The sequence below is a fragment of the Osmerus eperlanus genome, chromosome 6, assembly GCF_963692335.1.
Source record: "Osmerus eperlanus chromosome 6, fOsmEpe2.1, whole genome shotgun sequence".
In the NCBI taxonomy this organism is placed as follows: Eukaryota; Metazoa; Chordata; class Actinopteri; order Osmeriformes; family Osmeridae; genus Osmerus; species Osmerus eperlanus.
In genome coordinates, this window is record NC_085023.1 from 18,179,343 (window position 1) to 18,191,167 (window position 11,825).

General features: G+C 42.6%; 1 protein-coding gene across 1 annotated transcript; it reads right to left on the bottom strand.

Annotated features, from left to right (window-relative positions):
- Positions 1-690: 690 nt before the first annotated feature.
- On the bottom strand, positions 691-11,532 carry bcl2l11 (BCL2 like 11). The gene is made up of 4 exons (XM_062464159.1): positions 11,206-11,532; positions 9,291-9,658; positions 7,585-7,727; positions 691-3,059 (listed from the first exon to the last, which is right to left on the bottom strand). The coding sequence occupies exons 1-4, from the start codon at positions 11,220-11,222 to the stop codon at positions 2,934-2,936; spliced, it is 654 nt and encodes a 217-aa protein (XP_062320143.1). The 5' UTR covers positions 11,223-11,532; the 3' UTR covers positions 691-2,933.
- Between the last annotated feature and the right edge of the window lie 293 nt (positions 11,533-11,825).

The window sequence follows — 11,825 nt, forward strand, 5'->3', positions numbered from 1 at the left end:
GAGCGGAGTATGAGAAAGGACTCCCTGCACTCAATAGAGGAAGAGATCAGACAGGGGTGTATGACCACAGTATCCTGACAGAGCTGCCTTTTGGCTGGAGTACAGTAGGGTACAGTAGAGTTAGACTATGAGTTTAAGAATAATGCAAACCTAAAGTTTACATGCAATGTGTTTTGCATGAAAAGAAAATGTGACTGGTGGTTCTCACAGTCATCTTGACATGATTCTTACATATTGTCATGTAAAGCAGTGAAGGGGTTAACATTAAATAGTGCCGCTGAAGCAGGAAGCCATCCTATTCTGGACTGAGTCACATGAGAGTTGTAGCAGGGACTGGCTGTGTGTCAGTGAGGGGTGTGTAATTATCTAAGCCTGTTTGTTCCAGGTTGTGTAAGTTACCGTACTTTCCATCTTCTCCTGATTAGCTGAGATAATATCTCATTCTCTCTCTATCTTCACATGGTTGGTGTGTTGGATGGGGGTAGCTCTATTTCCCCTCCACATTTTCTTAAGTTTCGAAATGTTGATATGCAATAAAAGCTGTGACTAAATCGTATTTTTATTTTTACGTATATTTTTTACTGTAAACCACAAATCCTCCAGTGTTTTTCCCTGTGGGTTTCTCAGAAAATGACTTTCACTTCAAGGTGTGTCAGTTTACATACGGCTGATAAAGAACATTCTGGAGACTTTCCTTTAAAAGTAGCAAAAAAGCTTTATTTACAACAGCATTGCACAATTAAAATCCTTACATTGCAACATCAGTGCAAAATAGAAATGATAAAAAAACGACATTTTTGCTACAAATGTACTGGGTCCTGTGCCTCAGAAAAGTCTGTTCGCGCTCAGTGCAAAACGGCCCCTAACAGACAGAATTCTGGGTACAGTAGTTTTTTTCTGTAGTGGAAGTGACCCCCTGCACTACAAGGTACACCAAGATGATACGGCCTGAAACTCACGGCTCCTCTCAGGGAATAAATTGTGGGTTTATGAACATCTTGCATCTTAGAATTGTATTTATTTTCTCCTACCAATATGGCATGATCCTGACACTTATTATGGAGCAGACTGCATGAAAGTACTTGTGTTTGATGGAACGGAAATGAAAGTAAAATAATATTACCAACTTTACACCTCAGTCTGAGCAAGTGGTGATTTTGCTTCTAGTTTCCTGCTTCCTGTGTGTTGACCCTGAGCCTACAGTATTCAGAAGCTCTTAACACCATATATATATACAGTACTAAATTATTACATCTTTGGTTTAAAGTTGCCAACACCAATAAGAACCAATGGCTAGACTAAACTTAGAAAATGATATGGCTGTTTACACTGATAAGTGTACACTGGTAAGTGTGACCCTCGGTTCCAATCAAAATAAACCTGATAATGAAATGACATACACTTACTCAATCTGCACAGTAATCAACCATATATTTCTGGTTACAAATTTCACAAATCAAATGTTCTTTACGGGGATAAAACATGCAAGTGCTGAAGCATTGTAAGTACTAAATCAAACTATTTCATGGATTTTAAGTGAAATAAAATAGGTGTGGAATATATTTGACTGCATTACACCTGTATTGGTATATTTAGGTGCAGAGGAACACAAAGATTTACACTCCATAGGATACAATTACCCTCTTCTGGTCCAGATTCAGTTCACTTCCAGTAAAAAATATAATTCAATCCCTTTTCATGATCAGAATAATTGTATGTTTTCCTCTGCTCCTCTGTTTACTCTATTGAACTGTTGTTCAATCGACTAATACTTATGTGATCTGGGTGAGAATAGTTAAGATGGTGTGCATGTCAATTATAAAAGATCAGTACCAACTTGCACAACTTGCTTACTGTAACTGAAAATTGTTCACTTGTTTGGATAAAAGGGTATCCTTCACAGTACCTGTTTTCCTCCACTCTGGCTCTGGTAGGGGGTACAGTAACCCCTAATACCATTTCATCATTAAAAGGGCAGTGAACTGACTGGCTTTAGTCAGTGATACAGGGAGAAGGGTCAGAGAGAGGAGGATGGAGGAGGACTGAGAACAAACACAACCCAATGTAAAGGTTCCATCACCTGCATTGGGAGAGGATGGTGAACAATCAAGGTATAAAAGGGATGGAGTAGAGGCAAGAGGAGGGTAGAGAAAATTGACCTGAGGGGTAGGAGATTGGGAGAGGAGAGGAATGAGGGAGAAGCACGTGAGGAGTGTGTAGTAGGAGGACAAGAAGAAGGATATGGTGGGGGACGGGAACGTTGAAGAGCAGAGGGAGAATAATTATGTTGAGGAGGATGGAGTCTGTCAGTGGTGAGGTGCCATGATAAAGACAAGAGTGGAAGTGGAAGCCATGCAGGCGTACACAATCGACTGAAACACAAACAAAAAAAGGAGGATGCTATTTTACAAAACATAAATAGCTGCAACAAAAGTGGAGAGAACCAAACGGCAACAAAGTAAAAACAGAAAGCTATACAAGGCATGTCTGAAGCTCCACACATCGTTAACGTGGTCATCGACAAATGGTGATCGTCCATGGAAATGATCTCTGGACAAGGCAGGCATGCTCATCAGCGCTGACACACCTACATCTTTGGTGCTTGTTTGGGGTTTAGCATTCCGAATATGCAAAGACAACAGAGGTGCACAACTAATACAAACACAGGTTTGGCAGAAATTGCGATTCCCAATAGAAAATATTCCCAAGAATGTCCAAATTCCCTTTCCCAGACGGAAATCAGGGGGGAGAGGGGGAGTACACCCACCAAGAATAAAAAAGAAAATTCTAGAAATTATAGGTCCAAGTGATCCACAAGAATGTCAACATATTTACATATGCACAGGGTCAATAAAAACATCTGACTCAGATGCTACATGTCTACTGGGGATTGCATAGGACTGGACTTGATGATTGGGCCTAGTGTCTTTCCATCATCTCCTCCGGAAAAGCATCTGTAATAGTCGTCCAATCAGGAGTGTCATCCACTGCAGAAAGGCAGGTTCTTGGTCCATCGGCAGGTTTGGTTGCGCAACCCGCCTATTCCTGTCTGTTAGGCGCTGCAAAGGACAAACAAGTGACATGTTACACACACATGCAAAATACAGGAAGTGGTCAGCACAGTTCCTAACATCCTGTCTGAACCCACGCTGTAAACCTTTGACCATTTGCAGGTGTTACTAACCCAGAACCTTTAGTTTCCCAACCCACCGTCAGCTAGAGCAGGAAAGATAACCAGGTGAGCGAGAGTTTGTATTTCACTGAGAGTGAGGTTTTCCTGTATCCTATTTGGCATTCAGCTCACGATTCGATACATATCACGATATTGGGTTCACGATAAAATACGTATATCACGATATTTTGAACAAAATGAAAAATGAAACTGAAATTCTATTCATAGATTTATTTCCAAAACATGAAAAATGTTCAATAACTTTCTTTGTTGTACATACAACTGAGTTGACTCAGTTCAGGCGATTTCTGTGAATGCAGTGACTGCACGCGTGTGCAGAGTAGGTCGCGTTGCGATGTTTTGTGCCACGATATACATTGTTATTATATATATTATTCAGCTATTATACACCCTGGACACTCACTTACCTTTTTTTATCTGTCAAACTTATGGACAAATCCCGGTCTGCTAACTGTAATTACACAGCAGCCTGCGGAACGGACTCCGACTCTCTCACATACCAAGTTTACAGCATGAGTCACATTGCTTTAACTTGGAGAGCAGAACAGTGGGGTGAAAGAAGCACTATTGTGTTAGGTCAGCTACTACAAGACAGGCTCTTGATGAAATAAACATTGTAGACTGGTGAATAGAGATGAAGAAATGAATGGAGAGATTTATGGTATTAGGGGCTGAACCCATTTACCACACTAAGCTAGATTGTTCCAGATGCACTTGGCTTTGGCTTTTGTGTGTGTATGTGGGAGGGAGAAAGACTGTGCTCGCGCGTGTGTGTGTTTGTGTGCGTTCTTGTGTGTCTCCTCCCCGACAATCACCTCTACAGACTTGGCAGGAGTGGTGCAGTAACAGGTGTGTGTCTTGGCACAGTGCTGTGCCTCTCTGTGCTGCTGGCCTCGCCGACTGCTCTGGCAGCAGCAGGGTACAGATAAGAGCAGACTGGGCACATGAGCCGTGCGTTTCCCCTGAGAATCTCCTGGCTCGCAGAGTAAACCCTTTTAATAAATACTAGCTTCTGCTATCAAATAAATCACAGAAACAAAACGGCCTGAATTCACTCACATCTACCAAGTGGTTTTAGGTACTGAAACACAATATTTTCCCAGATTTTCTTTGACTATCAAGAAAAATTAACAGTGTTTTGGGGCTCTTTTTGAGATTCTATCCCACAGTGCTCTGGTTGTTTACAGACACTGCAATGGAAAGCACAGAACTCTTAGCTGTGTGGACTAAAGAGATTTGACTGGGAGAGACACACAACAAATGGCAGTAGTAAGCCTTGGTCTCTGGGCATTGTGGAAACAAGGATCTTTAAAGGAGACCAACAGGGAATAGTCATGCAGGTTTTTATGCTGTACCGGAGGCATGCCAAGAACCACAGTGGCCGGAGGTTGTGAGCGTGCTCAGAGGAAACAGGTGATAAGGAAGTGGATCGACAGCTCTGATTTCTCAGAACAGGACTTTCAGCCTTGCGACACCTCCCACCACCTCCCGACACAGAGTCACAAAATGACAGACGATTAAGGATAAGGATGGTTGTGACTCAGTGTTTCGAAACGTTTTTGCCAGAATGTGAAAAACATTTCTATGGATGAAAATTCAGCTAAAGTCGGTGACTAAAAATAAATGGGAAATGAAGTGGTCATCATTATTACAATACAACATAATATTGACCAGCCTTGTATAGAATTCTGCCCTCTGATCTGACTTTGACCCAGCTGTGTCTTTTTAACAAACCCTCCCTCCCTCTCTCTCAGCTCTCTCTCTTTTATTCCAAGTCTCTCTTTCTGTTTCCCTTCCCACATGCCCCTCCCCCGAGCCACACTTCCCTCCCCACCTTCCACCCCTGACTGACAACTGATCTGGTATGTGAGAGAGAACAGAGTGAGGTCTGAAACAGCACGTGAAAGAAAAATACAAAATACAAAATGATCAGGGCCAGGATAAAAAGCTGAAAAACAATTTGACCCAAACTGGGAGAGTAGCCACAATCTGGAGTAGAAGACATGCAATGGCTAATACATACACAGATGTCTGCTTGCCTGCCTGCCTGCCTGCCTGCCTGTCTCTGTCTCTCTGTCTGTCTGAACACACAGTCTATCTTGAGGAGAAACAAAAGAGAAAGAATCAGAGATGGATGTAGGGGTAGAGAGGTGAGAAAGATAGGCAGGACAGAAAATAGGAGATACACAATAAAAGGGACTGTGTGTATGTGAGAGAGTGTCTGTGTGCATGTGTGGATAGTACTGTGAGACAGACACTAGTGCGGCATAATGGACAAGCACAGAACTAATGCAAAGCAGATGTGTAACCACATAAACTTATCCTAAGAAAACTAGTATCTGCCTTTTGCCCCTCAAATGCTATTCTAATGACCACTGATTGTGTACTAGACTGTTTACTAAGACATGGATTTTTCTTAAGTTGCGATGAAAACTATAGAAACTTTGGCGCTATTTTTTGTGTGTTGTAAAGTTACTGATGAAGACCAGCAGGTCTGTGTAGGGTGTGTGTGTGTGCGTGTGACAGACAGTGGAGCAGGGGATAATTAGAGCCCAGTAAGGTTCTCTGAGAGCACTAACCACAGACTAGACCATAATGAAGCTGCTCTGTCACGTACTACCCTGCTCTGGACCTGCCCAGCTAAATGGGCACACACACACACACACATTATATCACTCACTCACTCTCTTTTATTCACTAACTACAATATGTAGCTATTTGGTTGAGGGGGAAAAAAACAAGAGAAGAAAAGTTGCATATTTCACATGAGAGCTCCTTCATCATGGCGGCCATCAAACTGCTGAAGTCACATAGTGGTGCAGTGTGAAAAATGTATTGGCACCAGTCACCAGTCAGTGTGCAGGGCTCACTGGTCACTGTTGTCCCTCTAACACCTGAGAACATAATACGGAAGACACACAACTCCCCATGTTCCGCTTTTTTCATTGTTCTCAAAATACACAACACCCAATAGCCAAGAGAGATACAAACAGCACAACACATGTTAGCAACGTGCACACATTCGCAAGCTACACACCCAATGCTTTTTTCTCTTTTGCTCTTTCTCCCTCACACACACACCCCTGTTCTAGAATAATGTGACTTAAGACTGAGTCATAGTCTCACCTTCGAGGAGAGTAGATGCTTTATGCTCTGACCCCTCAGGCTGTTACTACACATTCACACAAACACACACACACACACACACACATACACATACAGGAGCTATTGTGCACTGTTTGACAGGCCATAGAGTATCCACAGGCAGAACTAGCACTGTAAGAAGGGGGAGCTAGCTATTAGCTAGGTCAAGGACACAAAGGGAGCACTGGAGCATGAACTAGTGTGGAGAGGCTCATGTTGAGCCAGACAGGCAACTTATCAGCTGTATTTGATCCAGTCAGCGAGGCCCTTGATGCAGACAGTAAATAAGGTGATGCAACCTCCAGAAAGAGCCAACGCACTGCCGCGTATGGAGCAGAAGTCAAAACAGAGGAGTGTGTCGGCATGTCATATTTATTCTGTGTTTGCATCTCCTGCATTAGCGACAGCCTATTACTTTTTTCTTTTATGTGTCCCTTTTTCTTTAGAATATTTTCTAGGGTTTACTTTGCCTCTCCTTACCTATGTTAACATGATGCAAGCTTCACAAGGGTGTGGTTGTGGGTTACTGTTCCAGCCCAGCAGCTGGCTCATACAATAGTTCAATTACAAACTGCCAATATTTCACTTGCAATTTCCACTGTCTTACGGAATCATTCATTTTTAAAATACAGAAAGGAAAACTGGTATTCATAGTGAAATGTGTGGTTTAATAGTGCTAAAATGTACATTTGTGAAAGATAGAAATATTTTAAGTCTTCACTAATGAAAATACATCTTATCAATAGATAACTGCTAGCCACTAGTATTAAAACTGCCAGCTCATCTCCTTCCAAGACATCAACTTTCTTATGGTTTTCCTATTGGAATAAGGTCACGCCAATCATCCTAATTGTATTAGCCAATCAGCAGCCTTCTTTCCCGGGACTTAATGATACATAATACCTGACCACGGAGAGCCTCAGGCCCTAATTTTCATTCTGATGATCAAACTGTTTTTGTCTCCTGCTTATTTCACATACTTGGAAAAAATAGCTTTTCTTTATGATGTTATTGTGCATGCAGCTGAATAACTACAATTAGAAAAATGACTAAATGTAGAATCAGACAGAGCTATGTTGTGTGTGGATCTTCATTAAACCTTTAAACTGGAATTACTGCTTCCTTGTGTTTTGACCGGACATCCTGTTGTGGTTGCTCGCAGCAACCCTTATCCCTTTTCATTGGTCCTTTGAATTCATAAGCGGGTCGGGTTTCATCTTGGGTGGTTCAGACTGACAGGAACTCACCCCCAGCATGATGAGCATGAAGTCGTCTCCGATGCGCTGAAGCTCTTGACCGATGCGTCTCTCCTCATCAGCACGTCCCTGCATGTCCCCCTCCGGTGGTGCTGGGTGTGGTCTATAGGGGCGGGCGGGGCTGGGCCACCTCTCTGGGGTGAGGAAGGGCAAAGAACAAACATGTATGTCTGAGTCGTCACAACAGCAACCACACACCAAAGCATGTTTGTTGGAGACTACAGACATATAGACCCACCGTAGTGGCCACGTGTCCAAAAGCTCTGTGTTAGTCAGTGGAGCTAAAGGTTTGCTGTTGGCCCTGTGAGATCACACCTGTCTTGAGGTCTGGGTTCAGGTCAAGGATCATGCAGACTGCAGTCGTTGAACCACCACTACTACATACTCCCTTCAGCGCTGGAAAACGCAATGTGGTTCCAGATAACTCAAAATGAGTGAATTCAAGAGACACAAAGTCCAGAGTGAGACAGTTCAGATATGTACAGTGGTTCCTGGTAAAGTGTGGTTGAGTTGTGAGTATATGAATGTGTTAGACCTCTTGCTATGACTCACGTGCGTTGTGAAACTTTGTTTAAGTGTACTTAATATCGCTCATATCCGTCAATATTGAAGGCCTGCAATATTGGTTGGGCCCGTCATAAACATCAAACACCGTTTGGATTTAGATTAATCTACTGTGTATATACACACACATGCCACGCCACATTAAAAGAGTTTCTATGACTGGGGACGAGACAAGCTCCATGATAAATTGTTCAAGATGAGATAATGACGGTACTAGTTTTTGTTTGTGAGCGCATTAACAGCAGCCTCTTCCGGATTAAAGATTTGTATGGAACACTAGAAAATAGAGGTCTATCTCTCTACTCTATCTCTGCCGCCTCGAGCAGTAGAAGTGGAGAATCCCTGTCTGCTTGTGTACAAAAGACCCAGGGAATTATTTTGACTGGCCGCTACATCAACTGGCTGCCTGTGGCCTCTGCAACAGTGAACGCAAATAAAAGAGACACAAGAGAATCAGAACGCTCAATCACCGCTATTATGAGCCAACGGGACAAACTCCTCTACCTGTTTGTCCCAGTCCCAGACACAGTATTTCCTCTTGATTGTGTTCAATGGTCACACTTGTTTTGTTAAGGAGGGAATGTTGTTGAGGGTGAGGGTAAGACTGAAAACACGCAAAGTGCCGTTCAAAAGCACACGCATGAGGGCATATGCGTACGCGCACGCAATATGCTGCGCTGTACAAATTGATCTTTGGTGGCTTGTTATGATACACGACGGTAAACAGTGGGTCGATAAAGATCTGAGGAAACGTTCTTTACAGGGTGGATCAACCCAACGGCCTGTTTGCGTATACTCGATTTTTGGAAGGGATATTTGGAGTTTGACTTATAGACATTTCACCGTAAATGTTCGCTGTATGGTTTTCTGTTTTGCCTAGTTAGCCTACTTAGTCTCATGTCTGGGTATGTTACATTATATAATTTTCCCTTGTAGGGTCCTGGTTCCGTTTTCTATCTTGAAGGTTATTACTCTGAGAAAGAATTATGATTCAGCTATTTTTCATACAGTAACAATGCTGATGCTCTTTACACGCGCATTCCTCTTGTCTACACCGCCCCCCCCCCTCTCTTTTTGACAACCTATCACAGGACGTTTAAATTGCTGCACAGAATGGTTGCATGCTTGCTTACCATAATCTCGACCGGTATCTGATGCATTAGACATGCGCTGCAGCGCGTGGGTGATAACTTGACTAGACGGACTTGGGGTCTGCGTTGACTTGTTATGTTTCAGCAGCGGGGAACTGGGCAGAGAATCAGAGTCGAACGAGAAATATCCGCTGGAGGACCGGGACAAAGGTCTGAACATCGGTGACCTCGAATGAAAACCAAGTAGACTATTCGGCATCGTAATTCCTCCCCGTGACGGTTCGCCTTCGCCGTAGGACTGGGGGTTGTCAGATGTATCGGAACGGAAGGCTCGTCTGCCACCAGGATGCGATTCTCCGCTTTTCTCCCTCTCATTTAGGTTGGTCGAGTCGTCTGACCAATTTCGTGGTCTGTAGGACAAATACAGTGTCACTATTAGGCTACTGCTAAGTAATTTAGAAAGTTGTATAGTCAGCTTCTGTAGTCTATTCAAATGATCATGTTAAATGGTTGACCTAAATTGAGAGGACCTGAATTTTACGCGCACGTTGAGAACTCCATAGAAGCTAAATACGCCCGCCCGTCTACACGCCTCCATTGTTTGACAGAAGTGCTGATTACAGCAGTCTGAGCATAGAAAACTTGGCATGAAGTTAGAAGTCGTAATAACTGCGTCACAGGCAAACACATATCCAAGCTAACTTCCTAATTCTCCATCTAAAACCTATTCCAGAACAACTTCTCAGGTGAGCCTAAATTATTCCGAATGAATAAATTGTTCTTAATTTTACGAATGTAGCCTATGCTTTTTCATGAACACAATATAGCCTATTTAAATGTAACTATTATATGCTAACAACCTGAAACTATCTTTAAGCTAGTTTATCCTAGGTCTAAACTAGGTTATTACTGGGAACGATCAAACGGTGTCCAAAACATCCACTGGCACATCAATGTCCATGGTCTTAAGCACATTACCTATAAAACTGTTGTGCTTCAGTGCATAAGACCCCAATACTAATACCTACTCTGAACATGCAGTAAGAGCCAAAACAACATGAGTCCAAATGCCATATTAACCCAAACGACGATTGTGGAGCATAACTACGATTATGAAGTAGCCTACTAAAAGTAGGTTGTGGACGGTTTGCATGTATAGGCTACACCAATCTGTTATGAGAAGTCTTACAATGTTCAGAATATGGGCCATGTAGCGCGCTATTGGGCTGCAAATGGTCTGACTGGCAGGCGTTAAGCCAAATGAAATGCATCCAAAAGTCCTATAGGCTAGGCAACTGGTCCATTATCGCCACCCACAGGTGGGTCGCTCTCGGTTGTTTATTACTTGACTCATAATTGTTTAGCTATTTAAAGAGTTTTCCCCCCTTGATTTTGTCTTTTAATCAACGCACAGGCCTGTTGTGGGAGTGATAGATGATGCTATTATTGAGTTCAATGCACAGGTGCCGTCCCTCTCCCATCTTCAGTGGTAGCAAGTCGTCATACAGCGAACACTACAATGTTGCGTTGTAGCCAGTACAATTATGTGTAAAGCATGCACTTTACCGTATTTTATTTTAAACAGTTTAACCAAGCAAAACACGAAAATTCTTCTATTTAAATGTATTTTTTAATATCCAATAGTAGATTGCTGTTGCAATAAGCCGATCCCGAGGGCGCATTTTGAGGACGAAGAGCTGTTTTTTCCACGGGCAATAACTTTCTCCTGCAGCCGCTATCGCGTGCTGGGAATTGGAGATAGATACTGCCACTGTAGATCCGCTCGATCATTTAACAGATAAACATTTGTGCGACGGAACAAGATTACCAAAATAAATAGGCTAAAGCTTTTTTTAAATAAATAAGCAATATTGACAAACATATTTATAGTTTTACAAATAGACCAACACTGCGTTAGATTTGAAGCAGTTTTTGCTAAGGCTCATTGCGCACTCACCTGGACGAATCGGACATGTCTTAAGCGGCCTCAGTTGTGGGACATAACAGTGCTAAAAATGACAATAGTGATCGAACAACTGCAAACCCGCTAGAAAATGTTCCACAAAAATAGAGTCAATTAGACAAAATCATATTTTTATAAGTTGGCTAAACTTTACGGCCGAGATCGAAAGAATAAACTTGGTAGTCAGTGAAAAAAAATCCGCCTCAAAACGTAGTCGACGGGTAAGAGAGTGTTCCGAGTCTTTTGTCTCTTGCGAATCGCTAGATTACAACGGAGGAACTTCCTTGCCTTCACCCGCTTGCGTCTCTGGTAGAAAACGTTAAAGCGCCAGGCTTGAGTCTTGGGATGACGCGACCAGCCTCCGCCCCTGTCAGAGGTGACCCCGCCTATCTACTGTCTGGGGTGGGGTATCACTCAACAGCATCCTCGCACAAGGGTTTGAACTTTCCTCTTAGACACAATTTAAGAGAATTTCTCTCAGATGTAAAAACTTCACAGCATAACTACATCTAAATATTATAATAAATGACAAACCTTACATAATAAACATCATGAACAAAGTCCTACTGCATTTCCCAGCGTGTTAAAGGCGTAACAGGTTCACTTAATGTGTG